The 18,956-nt window shown below is 51.0% G+C and overlaps 1 protein-coding gene across 8 annotated transcripts in view; it reads right to left on the bottom strand.

Annotated features, from left to right (window-relative positions):
* KDM2B (lysine demethylase 2B) overlaps window positions 1–18,956 on the bottom strand; it is a 150,759-nt gene that overhangs the window by 62,920 nt on the left and 68,883 nt on the right. For all 8 annotated transcript variants that reach the window (XM_084762673.1, XM_084762678.1, XM_084762675.1 and 5 more), the window contains 3 exons: window positions 12,481–12,596; window positions 6,096–6,222; window positions 4,112–4,596 (listed from right to left, as the gene is read on the bottom strand). In XM_084762673.1, the coding sequence (XP_084618799.1) occupies window positions 4,112–4,596; window positions 6,096–6,222; window positions 12,481–12,596 (728 nt within the window). The remainder of the gene's footprint in view (window positions 1–4,111; window positions 4,597–6,095; window positions 6,223–12,480; window positions 12,597–18,956) is intronic.

The following is an 18,956-nucleotide window of genomic DNA, read 5'->3' as shown; positions in this document are numbered from 1 at the left end:
GCTCCCTCTTCTCCTTTATTCTCCTGAGGCTGTCCAGGCAGGGGACACAGTACACACATTTCCTTCTGTGGTCAGGCCGCCCCCCACCCACCCACCCCCACGCCGGCTGCTCACTTCCTGCCTTTCGGCTCCTCTGAAAAGGCTCTTTTGAAGTAGGCAAGAAAGTGATGGTTCTACAAAGTCATCAGGGCTGGAGGTGGAGACTTGGTGACAGGGCACGCACGGGTTTAAGGTGCCCATGGTCCCTGGTCACCCAATAACCCCCCCCCCTCTCTCTCTCTCACACACACACACACACACACACACACGCAACATGCACATTCATCACTCACGTGCACACTCATAAGATTCTACAGTTCTCACCATCTCACGAGTTGGTACCACAAGAAAGGGCAGTTTTAAAAGCAGTGGGTTCCAGGGTGGAGAACACAAAGTCCCCAATACAGAAAAAGGTTCTGCTCGCCCTCCATAAGCTCTCAGACCTTACCGGAAACAAAACTGCTTTCATTCCAAGGCGTCTGGAATAACAACAATATCAACTCCAGTTTACAGAGGGCTTCGAGGCCCTGTTAGGGCTTTACACATGTCAGCCACGACACAGATCCTGCCTCCTCTTTTTTCACGGCTTCTCCAAAAACATCAGTTTTCATCATGGACTGTACATGGACTGCGAACTGACACCACAGCTGCCCTCGAACGCAAGCAACATCCGTTTGGAGAATGCACTCTTAATTTAGGACTGACATCCATTTGGGCAGTGCCCTCTTTTTGTTGTTGTTGTTGTTGTTTGAGACAGGGTTTCTCTGTGTAGCCCTGGCTGTCCTGGACTCACTTTGTAGACCAGGCTGGCCCCAAACTCACAGAGATCCACCAGCCTCTGCCTCCCAAGTGCTGGGTAGAGTGCACTCTTAGTATGTTGGACTTTCTTCCCTCTTATGTTTGGAGCTTAATGTCAGAAAAATACAACTGATCTCTATTTGGCTGTCAGAAAAAGCACCTGGCTGGGCAGTGGTGGCCCACACCTTTAATCCCAGCCCTAGGGAGGCAGAGGTAGGCAGAGGCCAGCCTCGTCTACAAAGTGAGTCTAGGACCCCTTTCAGTAGTCAGCTCTCTCCTTCCAGCATGCGAGTTCCAGGTTCTGACCTCAGGCTGTGAGGCTTGGCAGTAGGTGCCTTCACCCACTGAGCCATCTTGACAGATTCCATTTCAGCTTTTTGTTTTGTTTTTAAGATTTACTTATTTCATTAACTTTATGTACTTGTGTGTATGTGTCTTTGTGAGCTTATAGGTACTTAGATAATTTTATATGCTGTCACCTAAGAGGGAGAGGAGAGAGAGTTTCATGTCCTGGAACTGGAGTCACAGGAGATTGTGAGCTACGGGCATGGGAGCCAGGAACCAAGCCTGAGTCCTCCTCAAGAGCAGCCATCTGTCCAGCAACCCCCATTCCAGTTTTTAAAAATATTTTAAAATGCTTATGACATTTACTCGTTGGGGCGGGGCCATCCCATGGTACACTTATATAGGTGAAGAGGACAGGCCAGCCAGTCACGTCAATTTTCTCCCTCTACCATGTGTGTTCCAGGGACCGGAGTTGGGTCAGCAGACTTAACAGCAAGTGCCTCTATTTGCTAAGCTACCTCACAGTCTAGGGTTCTACTTTATTTTATTGAGACAGGTTTTTTTTCTGTGTAGTCCTGGCTGTCTTGGAACTCGCTCTGTAGACCAAGATGGCCTCAAACTCACAGAGATCCACCTGCCTCTGCTTCCCGAGCACTGAGATTAAAGGCGTGCGACTTCACTGCCATCACTGCCGCCGCTGCCACCACCACTGCCACCGGACCAAGATCTTATTTTTAATTATATGTGCCTTTGTGTCTACATGTGGTATATGTGTATGAGTTCAGGTGCCCTCAGAGGCCAGAAGAGGGCCCTGGTTCCCCTGGAGCTGCACTTATAGGTAGGTGGTTGTGGTGATGGGGTCACCTGATATTGCTAGCCTGGAACCCAACTCTGGTCCTTTATAAAGGCATGAAGAGCTCTTAGCCACGGAGTCACCTCTCCAGCCCCGCCCACATCAGGTTTTAACGAACCTCCTAGGTACATCAGACTCTGGTCCTCAGAAGGATAAAAAGAATATGCCACGTCTAGTGTCTTTGTTCCATTCCGTTCTTGGCATTTTGAGACAACGTCTCACCACGCAGCTTTGCCTGCCTCTGCGGCCTCCCCAGTGCTGGGAACTATCTCCATTTTACACAGCACCGGAAATTACAAAGCACAACGGCCTGGCCAGGGCCACATGGTCAGTAGCGGAAAACGTAAGTCAAACCTGAACTCAAGGATCTCCTATGCCTTGATTTCCTGGGTACTGCTATCAAAGATAAGTGGGTTTAAAGAGGGGTGCTTCCAGGCAGCTGGCAGAGCGCCTTCACAACGCGCAGGAAGGCCCGGGTTCAAATCCCCAGTGCTATGCAAACAAAGCACAGCGGCACATGCCTGTCTTCCCATACTCCTAGCCTACATAACCACTCTGAGGCTATCCTAACCTGGCATACAGGAGGGTCTGTTTCAAAAAATGAAAGTAAAACAAAAGCTACGTCCAAAGACACCCGGCATGGGCTTTCTGGGGTGCTGGGAATGACTCTCTTAGACTTTTATAGAACCCTGGGATCTCTTTTTTCACCAGCCCAACGAAAAAGGCTATCACTCAGCTAGAACCTAAATAAAAACCCAGCCAGGCGAGCCACAGTGGCGCTGTCCTCAGCACGTGGCACAAGGATCACAGCAGTAGACCCGGACTCTGCACTCTACCTATGCCTGCACCTTGACAGGCAGTACCAGCAAGCGAATCCAGCCTCAGAGGCCAGGAGTCCACTCTTAACCCTAGGAAGAAATCTGGCCAGGAACCAAGGGCATACAACACACGGATGTGCAGTGGTGGCGCACGCTTTTAATCCCGGCACTCGGCACTCGGGAGACAGAGGCAGGTGGATCGCTGTGAGTTGGAGCACAGCCTGGTCTACAGAGTGAGCCCAAGATAGCCTGGTCTACAGTGTGAGTCTAGGACAGCCAGGGCTATACAAAGAAATATTGCCTTGAAAAACATATGGCATGTTTAACCTGTTTACAGTATTTTGGGAACTAATATTGAGTACTATTGTGATTGATAAAAATTAAAAAAAAAAAAAACAGCCCAGGCAGCAGTGGCCCGCACCTTTAATCCCAACACTCAGGGAGGCAGAGGCAGGTGGATCTCTGAGTTCCAGGCCAGGCCAGTCGACAGAGCGAGTTCCAGGACAGCCAGAGCTACACAGAGAAACCCTATCTCAAAAAAAAAAAAAAAAACCTAATAAAATCTAATTGATTAAAATCGTTTTCATTTTATAGGCGCTCATGAGGAAAAAGTAGTCACATGACAGAACCCTAAGGTGTCTGTTAGGAGATCAAACAAAAAAATGCCCAGCAGAAAGGGGACATGGGGAAGGAGGCAGAGAACCGGCCCAGCATGGGCAAGAACCCTGCGTTCTGTCTGGTTCCACGGATGACAGAATCTGACTAGCGAGGTGTGCCTGCACCTGTGACTTCTGTTCAATGGTCCCCTAGACTGAAGGTGACTGTCAGGCCACATGGTGGCAGTAAGGTCACATGACCCGAGCCCCAGTGTTTCCACACATTCCCAACCCCTCTACCACCCTACTGCTCCCAACTTTACCTAAGTCCTTGAGACCCTACAAGGCCAACACAGGGCTGCCCAGACAAACCACCAATTCCCTGGGTAGAAACTTGAGCTCAGTGTGCGCGCGCGCGCGCACACACACACACACACACACACACACACACACAACCCTGAATGACAACCTTTCTCACCAAGACACAGAAGTTGGTCTGCCAAACCCAACAGAAGGCTGTTGCAATACACAGAAAACCTTCTGGGGGTACGGTAGGGGGAGCCTTGAGATTCCAAAAAGGATCCCCAAAGAGGCTGTTGTCACCCACAGAGCAAGCCTCCACCCAGCAGCTAAGTGGCCCCCCCAGATAGGCTTGCCTGGACAGAGTACCATCCCAGAAGCTGGAGCAAGGCCAGAAGAGCTACCCCTAAGCCCCTGCCCACCTTTACACCTTCCAGAAGGGCCTGGGGGTCCTCGATGCCCTCAGGGACACACTTCTTATTCTCTGGAAGAGACTCTAGCTTTTCAACCAGGGCTTTCAGACCCTTCAGCTCAAATTCGGTGAGGTGAGTCCACTTAGCAGAGACCTCCGTGGCAGGGGAGCCCGTGGGAGTCTTGGGGTACTCTATGGGCGTTGTGGTAGACTTGACACTTTCCTCTGATTCATTGGACAGAGTCCTCTTGAGGAAGCGCATGGTAGGGGCTTTGGGCTTCTTCCCCGTGCTGTCCTGTTCCTCTGAGGGGTTGCTGGTGGGCGAGGTAGAGCCATCGGTGGGTGCCTTGGCTGTTTCACCTGCACCACGCCCTTCCTCCTCTTCCTTTTCCTCCTCCTCTTCTTCCTCCTGGGGCTGCTGCTCACAGGACTCGTCCTCCATCTCCAGCCACGAATCGGATGAGAAGCCGTCTACACTGGTTTTGCGTGGGGCATCTACGGGGAAGACCACAAGATGTAATTACGACCGCGTAAGCCATGCGCGGGAAGCTCTGTAGACTCCACTCATCCTTGCTTCCAGGATGTGGTCCAGGCCTCCTACCCTGTAGAAGAGCAACGGTCAGCCGCACACAGATCCAAATCCCAGCTCTGCTCTCGCCAGTGCTGCGTACCCGCATGGGCTGCTTTACCACTGGTAATATACCTGGCATTTTATCGTGTTTATACAGATCAGTCAAGGGCAGGGGTAAGTATAATCACTGCTCTCGTAGAGGACCTAGGTTTGGTTCCCAGGACCCAGGTGGCAGCTTACAACCACCTGTAACTCCAGTTCCAAGAGATATGATGCTATTCACAATGTTACCCATATACACACTAAGGCACATACACATTAAAAAAAAAAGTCAAGGGCTGGCAAGATGGTTGAGTGAGTAAAGGCACTTGCTGCCAAGCCTGTGTGTGTGCACACACATGGGCATACGCACACACACATACACACATGCACACCGGGGTGGAGGGGCAGACAGACTAAATAAATGTAATGTTTAAAACTTTGAAAACAGCCGGGCGGTGGTGGTGCACGCCTTTAATCCCAGCACTCAGGAGGCAGAGGCAGGTGGATCTCTTTGAGTTTGGGGCCAGCCTTGTCTACAAAGTGAGTCCAGGACAGCCAAGATAATATAGAGAAAACTTGTCTCAAAAAAACAAAAAGAAAGAAAGAAAAAGAATAAAAGAAGAAGAAGAAGAAAAAAAAAAAGAAACACCAAAGACTCCAGGCAGAGGGGGGCAAGGGGCGTTGGAGGTGTGGGCGGGGGAAGGGGGGGTGGAAGATCCACTGCCCAGCCCCAAACCCCAAAACACCACAAAAGACAAGACCAAAGGAAAGACTTACCAAGAGCAGGGAAAGAGATATTAAAATAAATAAATAAATAAATAAAATAAAATAAATCAGAGTCTGCAGAAGAAATTGCATACACTGTGAGCATCTCATGTTAGTATCCTGTGAGAGTTGTGCATGTCCCTTGAAGTAGCAACAGCAGGGTGGGACACTGCAGCCGAGAGCCCATGCAGTTTCCCGCCCCCATCACAGATCCACCTCCCCCTCGAGCCTGTGTTGCCAGCCCCAGCCACCCCTCCCTTCTGTGTACCGTTAGCCTGGACCCTGGGCACCAGCTACGTGACACAGGCCTGTCCCTACTGGGGCAAACCAACTGGTGACCACAGAGGGACAAAAAGAGCCTGGGCTTTTTGTTCTGTGGGATGGTCCTGTTTTATCAACGATGCCGGTGACAGGTTCCTCCATGCATCTGCACAGTCAAGGGAGGGGCCCCTGGGGAAGGAGGCTCACACGCAGGGCTATTTCCTGAGAGGTCTCCTGTCCAGCATTCTGGCTCCAAAGAAACCCAGGGGAGCCAGGACTGTCTGCAGGTTCCATGACAGAAAGCATTTCCGTCCTGGCCAAGCAGCTGGCTCTGAGCTACGTGCAGGCTACTCACCAATAAGCATTAATTCTCTCTGGTACTCCTGAGTGAGGTAGGAGCGCTGGGTCACACAGTACACGTATCTCTCCAAGACATACCAGCACATCTCATAGTAGAAAGGGTAACGGAACTTGGGCTGAACCTGAAAGGGAAGAGCAGGCAGGCAAGGGGTCAGTTCCCAGGAAGAACGGGGAGACGCGTGGCAGCCGGTAGGGTCCCTGAAGCCGAGCTCACCATCATAGCAAGGGCATAAATGGCAAGAGGGAAAAAAAAAATAGGAGGTATCACTGGAGGGGAGGCAAGAGGGACGCCTGGGAGGGGAGGAGCCAGCAGCATGCATGGATGAGGTGGAGAGAGGCCTGTGGAAGACGTCGCTTTTTCAGTCCCTGAGCTACCCACCCTGAAGGTGAACAGGGCCCACTGCGTGCAGACACACAGTTCTCCCCTGACCTGCTACCAGCACTATGGATACCTGCAAATGGAAGCTCTGCCTGATCCTGACGGCAACGGACAAGGGGCTCCTCATTCTAGAATATTCTCTCGTTGACTCTGCTATCTACGCCCCCTCCCTTGAAAAACAGAGGTCCAATCTTTATCCTTCGGCCGACAAGCTATTATACATCCTCCTGAATTCTGGGATGGAGACCAGGAGGGAGCACCACTGCAAATGGTGGTGCGCAAGGGCAGGACTTCAAGAGCGCTCTGCTCCCCACATCCACCTATGATACCTGCCCGCCTTTCCACTAAGGGCTCCAAGGGACACAATTCCCCAAGTGTGACCGAGGTGAGATATCTTGTCACCAGGGTATCAATGGCAGTTAATGATACTCTTGGCAGTTTCTCCCAAGTGAAGAGGCAGGCCATATAAGAACTGTAAAAAATGTGAGGACCGCAACAGAATTCTGATGGGTGGCAGTGTAGGGCCTATATAAAGGATCTGGCAATGAAAGAAAGGAAGGAAAGAAAGGCCTGCCACGGATGGCCTAGGCATGGAGGAACCTTCTGGAAGGTACCTCCTGAATGGGCATGGAAGCAGTAAGGTGACCTCAGCTCCCACTGTGGGGCGCGCGCCTCCTCCAAGCACAGCCGGGTGGGTCTTGCATCTACTCAACACTCTTGTCCCTTTTCAGAGGGTGGATTACGTGAAGGTCAGAGAGACTCCCCTCCTGACCTTGCTCATCCTTCAGAGAGCACCCCCTACCAACAGGTGCCCCTTCCACCCTGACAGCATTACATCTACCTTTTCAACAAAACCAAGTGTGAGCAGACCCAAGCCCTCCAGGACCCTAGAACACATCTGTCCTGGATTCTCTAAGCACCCCAAGTGGAAAAGACCTCCCCCCGCCTGCCTTCCGCTCCTCATGTACTTCAGCTAACTTCTCCACCCTCAAGACCTTTCCCCACCTCTTCCACCTGTGGACTGGGTCCCCTCTGATCTCCCTGCTGGGGTGGGTGAGGCGTTTAGGAATGAGATCATGGTCGCCGCATGCTTTTCAGCTCCTTGGGGAGATGCGCAGAAGCATAACCTAGGGTTTTCCTTGGCTCCAGCTACTTTCTGAGAAACCCAGTTTCACTGCTGGGGTGATGTGAATCTTTTTTCCCCCCCAACAGGTCCTGATCAGCGCCACCCCCCCACCCCCGAGTTTGCACTAGAGAGGGGCTCCTGAGCTTCAAGTAGACTTTGACCTTCTATAGTCAAAGGTTTGAGGGGAGGGGCTCAGCCCCATCCCTATTCCAGTGACTGGCCCAAAAGATTTTGAAACAAATTGCCAATCCCTAAATTCCAAGGTGAGGAAAACAGACCCCCGTTCACAACTCCCAACAGGGCACTCAATGGATCAAACTCTTTGAACTTTGGACTTTTCAAATTTTTTGACATCTGCACCACTGTGCCTTTGATGGGCACCGTGACACCAGAGAAATTTTCTAGATTGGGGGGGGGGGAATTAGAGGCGAGGGGGTCTTATTTCAGGAGAGGAAGGAAACTCTCCCCTTTGTTGCTGAACCCAAGGGAAACTAGTTGGGTGAAAACAAATAAGGATGAAGGAATTTGACTTGGTTTGGTCTTTTGTTTTGTTCTGTTTGGGGGTGGGGGTGGGGCGGTAAATTTAGGGTTTCTGTTTTGTTTTGTATTTTTTTGTTTTCCAAGAGAGGACTGCAGGAAAAAAAAAATTTGCAAAAAACAGACTTACAAACAGGTTGTCGCCTTCTACCCTTCGCCTTCAAAAGGTTTCAGCCACATGCCTGGGGACATTAAACACACGATTGCTCAATATTATTTGGTGACAAACTTGGAGCCTCACCAAATCGAGTTGTTAACCAACCTCTGTACGAAACAAAGGGCAAGGCAGTCGCAGGGGGGGGCGGGGGAGGGGACCCTGAGCCCAGCCTAGAGGACAGTTAATCAACAGTGGATCTCAGGGCTCCAACTGGAGTTCCAAAGGCCCATTTAAGTGGCACTTGCCTGACTTAAGCCATTCCTCAGAGGCCTGAGTCATCCAAGAATTGAGCAGCCTTTGAAAGGAGAGTTGAACAGGCCTTGGTATGTACAGCTAGAACGCCCAGGTCTTAAGAAATTAAAATGCGAGGGTGGGCGGAAGTATCTTAAAATTTTGCTTTTCTCCTGGAAAAAAAAAAAACCAATGGGGAAAAAGAAAAAATCCAATGGTGGAAAGGAGGGAAGAGGAAAGGTAAATAATTTGTAGTTTTCAAACAAGAAAGTTACTGGCTGCAAAGGGAGGGAACAAAAAGAGTGCGGCATTACCTTTTCTGGGAAGGCTGTTTTCACTAGAGCCATTAAGGGGGGGGGGGGGAGATAAGCATAAGAAAGACAGTAGTTTGATGAGTGATGTCTGGACCATTCTTTCCTTCCTCAGTAGCTAACGGGAGCTAAAAGTATGTCACAGTTGTAGTGACGTAATTATGAGAGGCCCGCAGCAGTCCATTCTGGTCCCGCTCTCCTAGTACCCTGACCCACAGGAGAATTCAAAGGAAGGATGTGGTCCTCTGTCAGTCCCCAGAGGCCCGTAACCTCCTTGTGCCGCCTTATAGGGAGGGGCCCACGACACTGCAGAGTAAGGGTCACCTGGCATCTAGGCCAGAAAAATGAAAATATTTCCTAAATGTGGAAGATGCTTAGGGTGTTTGGGTAACACATCCTGCCATCATCACCTGTAGCTACAAAGGCAAATTCCTTTCCTAAAAAAATCAAACCTACAGGGAGGGCAAGGGGCTCTGTCCATCCACCTGCAATCTGTCCCCAAGCAAAGCCGTGTTTTTAGAACACTCTGGGATAAACTATTTTTAAATGGCCGTCTGTAACCTTCTTTAAAGGAGCTGAGAGGGACGGGAAAGAATTGAGTTGTATCGGGCTGACAAGTAGCCCTGGCATTTTATCTGGTTTCCAAGACGCTCTCCGGGGCCTTTTGTCTGCCTTGGCTCCTAAGACATAAACAATTGGGCCTTGTAGCCAAGCCCCTCTCCAAAGACCAGAAATCAAAGCAGATTAAAATGCCTGCTGCTGCTTGCAGCCCAGTCTGCCCCCAGCCATCCCTCCATCAGCCCTCCAGCCAACAACCTGACTCAGAGAAGCCAGATGGGTTCCCCCTTGGAGACTGAGGACAGAAAGGGGGCCTTGCAGGGAGGGAGCCAATGTGCATCTTGATGTGGCCAGAAACTTCACCAGTGCAAACAGCAGGAAACAAGCAGCAGGAGAGTTGGGGGAGGGGAGGGTGTTCCTGCCTTGAGTGACACCAGATGGGGAGAGGACCTAAGCTCCTGGGGGCTGGGGCTGGGGGGAGGGGGGTGCGCTGAGATGCCCAATCAGGGTCCCATGGGAGTTGGCCAGACTCTTTAAGAAATCCCAGTGTGATTCTGGTTTTCAGGAACTGCCTGGAAGGACTGGGCTTGACCTCTCCTCTAGAGTCCTGGGTTTCCACCCACACCTGCTGCTTGGCTGCTCCCAAACTGGCCTGTTTTTCAGGGCTGGCCAAAGAACAGTTGGCCTGAGTCCAGCAGCATTCTACTCAGACTGAAAAGTGACCACTTGTGCCCAAACAGTGCTTTTCTCCCCAAACAGCAAAAGGCACATGCTCCAGATCTGGGCTAAGTGGACCTTTCTAGAGGGGTGACAGAAAGGGGGAAGAAGTCTACGAAACGAGGGGTATGCACAGGATCTTGGCCAAGGACAACATAGAACTGAGCATCAGGAGACAGTAAATCCACAAACTGGAAACGCAGACACACCCGCTCGCTTTGACTCCATGAAAACGGAGAGCCAAAGACAAGACCTTTCAGAAAGCTACCCTCGGACCAGAGCAGCCAGGGGGATTTCTTTACGGTCCAAGCACATCAGTACTTAGGGGTCAGAAAAGCCAGCTCTGAGGCAAATTCCAAGTAGAAACGGCAGGAGGCCTGCTCACACAATGGAGCTCTCCTCAGGAACCAAGCACGCTGGCGTGTGCTGTAACACAGATGGACCTCCACAACGCCACGCTGAGTGAAAAGAGCCCACATACAAAAGGCCACACAGTTCATGATTCCATTTGTTCCAAATGTCCAAAACCAGCCAGTTAGAGACTGAGAGGAGATCAGGGACTGCCAGGGTTGGAGAAGGGGGAGTTAAGAGTGACTGCTGATGGGTACAGCGGTTCCTTGCTCTGTGTGTGTGTGTGTGTGTGTGTATGTGTGTGTGTGTGTGTGTGTGTGTAATGTGCAGACACACTAGAAATGCAGAACTGTATGTTTCAAATGGCAAATTTTATGGTGGGTGAGTTATCTCTCAATTCAAAACGAAGTATTTAAACAGTCGCATTAAAAACAAAAGACAAGCCGGGTGGTAGTGTGCACGCCTTTAATCCCAGCACTCAGGGAGGCAGAGGCAGGCGGATCCCTGTGAGTTCGAGGCCAGCCTGGTCTACAGTGAGAATCCAGGGCAGCCAAGGCTACACAGAAAGACACTATCTCAGGAAAAAAAAAAAAAAAAAGAAAGAAAGAAAGAAAGAAAGAAAGAAAGAAAGAAAGAAAGAGGAGCAAGACTAGATTGAAATAGGCCCTTTTCACCCCAGGGTGTTAGTTTCTCACCCTTGAGCCTGTCTCAAATGCCTGGGGACATGTGGTCAAGCCACAGCCTAGGAAAGAGGGTGGCCAAGTCCCAACCAACCGCCAGTGATATTCAGGAAAAACTCCAGGAACAAAAGGGGCATATGGCCTTTATCTTGGGAGAGATTTGATCGCTGAGAAATCGTCACCTGAGTGGCCGGCCCAGTGAGGAGGGCGCAGGGAAGCTGAGGCCCAAGAGGTTAGAGCTCAGAAACGGGACAAGAGACCCGGACCCAGGCAGCCTTCCCATCACACATTAGAGTCCCACGGGCATGCTTAGGAGAGATGTGATTTTTTTTTTTTTTTGGACCAGGCTGGGCTTTTTTTTTTTCCCCAAAGCCCCAGCCCTGCTCCACCCCAGGGGGCTTCCTTCAGCAACAAGAGCATCCAAAGTTCCACACCCCTTTCTGCATATGCAAAGAAAGCCTGGGCTCTTCCCACCTCTGCTGCTTTCTCAAGACACAACAGCACAGACACTTTTCAGGTACAGATATATAAACAGTAGCTCCACGAAGGGTTGTCTTGTTATCTTTCGTTTTATGAGAAATACAGCTAAGACTACTCCCACTCTATGTAGCCATGGCTGGCCTTGAACTTCCGGTCCTCCGGCCTCCACTTCCCAAACACTGAGATTACAAGTGTGTATGTACCTACAGTTGTGCCCAGCTTTTCCACCGAGGACTCTGCCTGCCTATGGCCTGAGCTTAGACAGAAAACTCCAGGGCTCCGGGGATGGGCCCTTGTGCAGAATGATCTCCCTGCTGTGGGACCAGAACCAAAGCCCCACCTTGAGACTGGGAGCAGGACAGGCAGGGAACTGAAGAGGCACTGAAGAAAGCATGCCGGGCGGTGGTGCCGCACGCCTTTAATCCCAGTACTTGGGAGGCAGAGGCAGGCAGATCGCTGTGAGTTCGAGGCCAGCCTGGTCTACAAAGTGAGTCCAGGACAGCCAAGAGCCAAGGCTACACAGAGAAACCCTGTCTCAAAAAACAAACCAAAAAAAAAAAAGAAGAAGAAGAAGAAGAAGAAAAGAAAAAAGAAAAGAAAGAAAGGCCAGGGGCTGGGCAGATAGCTCAGTGGTTAAGACCACTGGCTGCTCTTCCAGAGGATCTGGGTTCAATTCCCAGCAATCACATGGCAGCTCAGAACTGTCAGTACCTCCAGTTCCACGGACCTAACATCCTCACCCAGGCAAAACACCAGTGCCCATGAAATAAAAAACAAACAAAGTATTAAAAAAAGAAAGAAAGAAAGAAAGAAAGGCCAGCAGCCCCCCTGGGGAGAGAAGGCGCCATCTTACCCGGGTTCTGTCCTCAATCTCATAGATCCGCAGCTGCATGGGCACGTTGAAACTGTGCAGGATGTTCCCGCCGAACACCAGAGAGTCCACAGGAGTGTACACAGCATGGATCCAACCTGAGTCGGGGAGGGCAGAGGAAGATGATGAGTCCTGGCTCCCCTCAGGAGACTGAAGGGAGGGGGGAAAGGAGACCACGGGAGGAAGAGGGGGCACCGGCCTGTGCAAGGACGTGCGACGCAGACGCCAAGATTCCCAGACAGCCTGGGGGATTCAACCGGCGGCTCCTAGAGACCTCAGCTGTCTCAAGGTAGGGGCTGCTGGGATGCTGCAGGCAAGTGCCTGTCTTGAAGACCTTGACGGCCAAACCTTCCTCCTGGGACTCGGCTGTAGCCCAGTCCCAGCATCCATGCTGAGCCGGGGAGGAGGCCCCTCCTAGGCTGCGCATCTCCCCTCAGACTTTTCTGTAGTCAATTCCTTTGGACACTGGTTCCTGGAGGGCTCGTGCGGGACAGCTCTGAGCAGTAAGTACGGGGGCCCAGACACCTTTTTCACCAAAGCACACCTGGTTTGCGTGAAATCCTCCCAGGCCCATTTCCAAACGATCTCTTTAGGCACGTTAATGCTAGGACCCCACGTCAGACGTCCCGCCCCCGTTCTTCCTCATGTACTGAGCGTTGTGTCCCTTCTTTTGCACCCTGCAACTGCTTACCGGCGTGGGCCACACTTGCGACCTCCCCAGGTGCACGCTAAGGGCTTTCCAGGTCTAGGCTTACTAATCCTTACAGAAGCAATCTCTTTTCGACTATAATTTAGTGGGGGGAAAACTAAAAGGAGGTATGCCATCTATAAGTATTTTGAACCCCCAAAGTTACCCTCTATCTAGTTTGTGGAGACTTTATCCAACAATATCACACCCCCATGGGCAGTGGTCACACGGCCAGGGTAGAAAGGACTGGTGTGGCCTCTGGACGTGGAGCTAGGGGCCATACTGCTTTATAGGACCTCAAAACTGCTATTGTTCAAGCAGGCTCAGAGAAGAATCCCTTGCTACTGGGCCGTGGTGGCGCACGCCTTTAAATCCCAGCACTCGGGAGGCAGAGGCAGGCGGATCTCTGTGAGTTCGAGGCCAGCCTGGTCTACAAAGTGAGTCCAGGACAGCCAGGGCTACACAGAGAAACCCTGGCTGGGGGTGGGGGATAGGGGGTCAGAGTCCCTTGCTGAACCAAGCTGCAGCTAGCTGGCAAGGGTTAACAGCTGTTTCTAACAGCTCTGCATTGCCCTGGAGGTCCAGGGGCCAGGCATGGGAGCACACAGGGAAGCAAAGGAGAAACACTTCAAGAAACAAGGACAAGGGTCGATGATAAGGACAACGGCAGGGAAAAGTCAGAGTGGAAGACAGCGGAGGGCCAGGAGAAGAGAGCCAGCAAACAGGAGCAGACCTCGGACCCCCTCAGCCTCTTTCCCCAAACTTGTGACTAACCACTTCAACTCCAAGGAAAGTTCTGGAGACCCAACCTAACCCTAAGCTGCCCAAGTCCAAACAGCTCTAGTCTCTTTCCCAGGTGAGTTCTCAGGCTCACGATCTGTACCTGCTGCAGGGAACGGAGCTACCACGTGGGAAGGACACATGGTGGCTCCAAGGCCACCGCTGAACACAGCCACCAGCCCTCCTTGCCAGTGTGGGTGAAGCTAACTATTATCAGAGGGGGGAAAAAAGGCAAGAAAAGCATTGTCGCCGACAGCTGGACACCACAGCGCTCAGGGATGCCCGTTCCGCTTTTGCTCTTGGGCCACCAGCTGCTCTGTGACCAGTGTCACAGGAGTGAACAGTGACAGGAACCATCAATCATCCTGGGCTTTATGCCCTCTGGGGAAGACAGTGCTGGTGTCTAAAGAGCCCTGACCTCTGCAATTGCTCGGTGTGACTCTACATCAGCATAAAATGCTATTTACATCCTTTCCCCCACTGTGAGGGGCGGTGTATGTATCTGCCTATGTATGTGCACGTGCACCTGTGCATGGAGGCCAGGGCTCAGCATCAAGTGTCTTCCTCTAACACTCTTCACTTGCTGCACCAGGGTCTCTCACTGAACCTGGACCTTACTGGTTTGGCACGACTGGCTGGCCAGCAAGTGCCAAAGATCCTCTGTCTCCATTGATTCTCAACCCTCGGAGGTGAGGCTACAGACACACAGGAACCAAGCATCTGTACACTCTAAAACAGAACCAAGTGGCAAAACCTCGTCTCCCGCCTTTGCTACCTACCCAAACCCCCATCATCTTTGCTGAACGGCATTTCTGTGATTTCACCAAGCAGAGCTGTGCTGTCTGCTCCTGACGTCATTACCACTGTCAGCCACACTCAAACAACACTTCCTAAGATTGGATTGGGAATGTGGGGAGCCTCAAGATCCTTCTCCCACCTTTCCCACTACCCAAGCCTGAGCTCAGAGAGCTTGGTTCCAAGCTCGCCCCATGAAACCGTCCCTGTTCTGGCTCTGTATGCCTGCCTGAAGGAGACCATTCCCTTCCTTGTGGGGAACCCAGTGAGCAAGAACTAATTGCTACAAGCACTTGCCATTGACGTCAGTTTGGGAGAGGACGATGCCCATAGTAATATGTTCTCGTCACCCCGGCCTCTCCTGCTGGCAGAAATGGAGGCCCACTATGTATCTATCACCCTGGCATGTGAGCAGAGGAAAACAGAAGGCAGATGCCACTCTAAGTAGGCAGGGAATCTGTATGCCCACCTTTTCAAGGGATTCTAGAGGCTTCTACCCGCTTTCCTTCCCACCCTAGGCACCACAGGTGGATTGGGCAGACTCCCTCGGATCGAAATGGCCGCCGAGCTCCTCTCCCCTGCTCCCATCTGCGCTACTTGTCTCAATGATGCCCTTAGGAAAAAACAGTTAGGGAAATTGTGACATTCAAAACCCCATCGTCCCCATCCTCCTGAGGGTGGCTCATTCGCAGAAGTACTCTGGGAAGCCAGGAACTTACGGTAGCCAGAGCTCTAACTGGGCAGGAGAGGCTGGCGTCTGCCATCAGCAATCTGACGGCAATAAACGGCTTATATTCAGGCTGAGCAACCAAGGACAGATGTAGCCATGGAAGGAACACAGTGACCCACAAAAACCTGGGACCTGGGACTTGAGGGGGTGCGGGGTGGGGGGTGGGGGCCAAGAACAACGAAGTCACAAGAAGTCTCACCCACAACCCCAGTGCTCAGAATGTGGTCTACCAGCACGCCTGCCGGCATTTCCGCAGGTGCTGTAGAGATGACCTGGCAGGTTCCTGAGCACCCAAACCCCCACCCCTGGGCTGTCAACCAGCAGACGCCGCAGACTCAAGGGCTCGTTAGGTTCGATCTGCCTCGTGATACAAAAATGGGGAGATCTCACCTGAGAGCCTGCAGCACCCTCTACAGTTTGCCTGCTTCGCCATACTCTGCCCTGCTTGAGCCCGTTTTACAGTAGGGACTACCAAAGGCCCAGTTCTGTTACTCTGACAAGGATGCAGAATCACCACTGCGGTCTAGCTGGTGCCGCTGGGTGGTCCTTCTCTCTCCGTGCAGCCTTAGCTGGCCCATAACTTGATATGTACATCAGCCTGGCCTTGAGCTCACAGAGATCCATCTGCCCAACTGCCTCTGCCTCCAAGTGTTGGGATTAAAGATGTATGCTATACCACCACACCCAGCAAAGTTGTTTCTGGAGATTAAGCAACACTTGGCAGCCCACACTAGCCTCCTCCTGCCTCAGGAGGAAGTGGTTCCCAAGTGATGGGTCTTTTTTTTTTTTTTTTAAGATTTTATTTATTTATTATAGCATGTGTGCTTGCAGGCCAGAAGAGGGCAACAGATATCACTATAAATGATTGTGAGCCACCATGTGGTTGCTGGGAATTGAACTCAGGACCTTTAGAAGAACAGCCCGTGTTCTAAACCTCTGAGCCATCTCTCCAGGACTTTTTTTTTTTTTTTAATTTACATTTGTGTTCTGCCTTCATGTATGGATGTATAGTGTCAGATCCCCTGGAACAGGAATTACAGACAGTTGCCAACTACCATATGGGTGGTAAGATTTGAACATTGGTATTTCGGAAGAGCAGCCAATGTTCTTAACCGCTGAGCCATCCCTCCAGCGCCCTCAAGTCATGGTTCTTACTCCAAGGCAAGGACAGGGAATACTTTAAGACCAACCTAAGTCTCTTGTCTGAAAAATGCTTCTCAGGCACCGCACCTTCAGGTATACTTAACAGGGTCCCCATACTGGGACTAACCAACATGATTGCCACCCAGCTAGAAAAACACCCAAGAGGGAGGAGGGAGGGAGGGAGGGAGGGAGGGAGGGAAGGAGGGAGAAAATCCTAGGTCCCCTCAATCCCTCCCTTCATCCTAGAAACCAGCCTAGCTCTAAGAACATTTGCTATGTGGAGTGTTTCAACCACAAAGCTTGGGACGTAGGAGTAAGAGGGTCAATCATGAGTTCAAAGTCATCTTCCCTCTAACTAGCTTGAAGCCAGCCTGGACTACATGAGACCCTCTCACAAAAACCAACCAGCCAAAGAAAGATGAGATGTTTGTTGGTTGATTGAGCTTTATTTGGTTTGATTAAGTGAGAAAATAGGCTTCCCAAAGTCACATGGCCAGGAAAGGGGAACAGCAGAATACGGGTCTCCTGAACCCAGGCTAACGGGGTAGGACAGGTAAATAGGTATGAAAACTCGGTACACCTGGGTCCCTAGACCTGACCCAGACACTTATGAATTGAGGAACAGACCTTAAGTCAGGCATCTTTATTTTGGGGGGTAAAGGGTATAGGTAAAAGAGGGGGTTGTGTCTTTCCTTATACACTGTAGTACGTCTAAAATGTTTCCTGCTCAGAACTAGTACCCATGTCTCACCTGGATTAGGGCAGCCAGGAGGCGAGGCCGAGCCATAAGTACGGGAAATAGAGGCCCCTGGGCTTGTCCTGATGCTGCCCCCTGACTTCCTTGTCTGCCATTCACGCTTCCTGCTAATGACCAGACTGAGCCAACCCAGCAGTCTCCTCTTAACTAGATGCTCCTGGCACCCCGACACTGTGCTGCCATTGGCTCGGCCTCAGGGTTGGCCAGCAGATGCACGCAACAAACCCAGCCCGGCCCTTGTTTTGGGGCTTCCTACTGCTCATTCAATCCCATGGAGCTTTCCTGGCCTGCCCAGGGACAGAGGCACCAGCCCTGAACCACACATAGGTCCTCTGCCTTCAGACACAGGGATAAAAGGTGACATACAGGCCGGGAGTGGTGGCACATGCCTGTAATCACAGCACCTGGGAGGCAGAGGCAAGCAGATCTCTGTGAGTTCAAAGCCAGCCTGGTCTACAAAGCAAGTCCAGGACAGCCAGGGCTATACAGAGAAAAACCCTGTCTCTGAAAACAAAAACAAAACACAAACAAAAAGCTGACACAGGGAACCACTCTGACCCACGAGCATCCTACAACCTTTCAAAGAGCCGGAGACCTGCTAAGTGACACAAGTGGACCACTCAGGGCTTAAGGCAGCAGAAAGCACGTCTAAAGTCACTAGGACGTGTCTGAAGTGCTACCGGTCATTTGGTAGTTCTCTTAACTCAGTGTAGGTGAGACCATGGGTTCATTTCTCAGCAAAGATGGACAGACAGACAGACAGTTTCACTGTGGAGGCTAGGCATTGTGGGATATGTCTGTGGTCCTAACCTCTGAAAGGCAGAGTCAACAGGATCCTTAGTTCTAGCCCACCCTGGGCTACATAACAAAGTGCTATCGCAAGCTAGATATGGTGCCACATGCCTGCAATCCCAGCACTTTGGAAGTAGAGGCAAGAGGATCAAGAGTTAAAGACCTTCCTTAGCTACAAAACAAAATCAAAGCCAATCTAGGTCACGTTAGACCCTGCCTCGACAACCCTTCGTTCCCCATCTACAATAAGGTTGCCTAAAAAAGGGAAAAACAAACAAACAAACAAACAAGAACAACAACAAAAAGGGAATTAAAATTTTAAGGTCATCACTATGGAAACAAAAACTTAGGTCAGAGGTGAAAGAGACCAGAATTAGATTCTCCAACACAGAAACACCCCAATGAGCCCAAGGCTCTCTCCATATAAAAACACAAGTGGACTATTCACACATCTCAAATCAAAGAGTTTAGATGCTGGAGGGAGTTTCCAGGTCCCTAGAGGAACTGGAACGTGTGTGTGTGTGTGTGTGTGTGTGTGTGTGTGTGTGTGTGTCTATGTGTCTGTCTGTGTATCTGTTATATGTCTGTGTTTCACTGTGTGTCTGTGTCTCTGTATGTGTGTCTCAGTGTGTGGGTCTGTGTTTGTGTGTATGTGTGTCTCATTGTATGTACCTGTGTGTCTCTGTGTCTCTGTCTCACTGTGTATGTGTGTATGTCTGTGCCTGTGTGTCTCACTGTATGTGTGCGTGTCTCACTGTGTGTGTGTGTCTGTG

Source organism: Acomys minous (genome assembly GCF_964271855.1).
Source record: "Acomys minous genome assembly, chromosome: 16".
NCBI lineage: Eukaryota > Metazoa > Chordata > Mammalia > Rodentia > Muridae > Acomys > Acomys minous.
The sequence above is the reverse complement of the archived record's forward strand: the minus strand, read 5'-3'. Positions and strand labels throughout refer to the sequence as shown.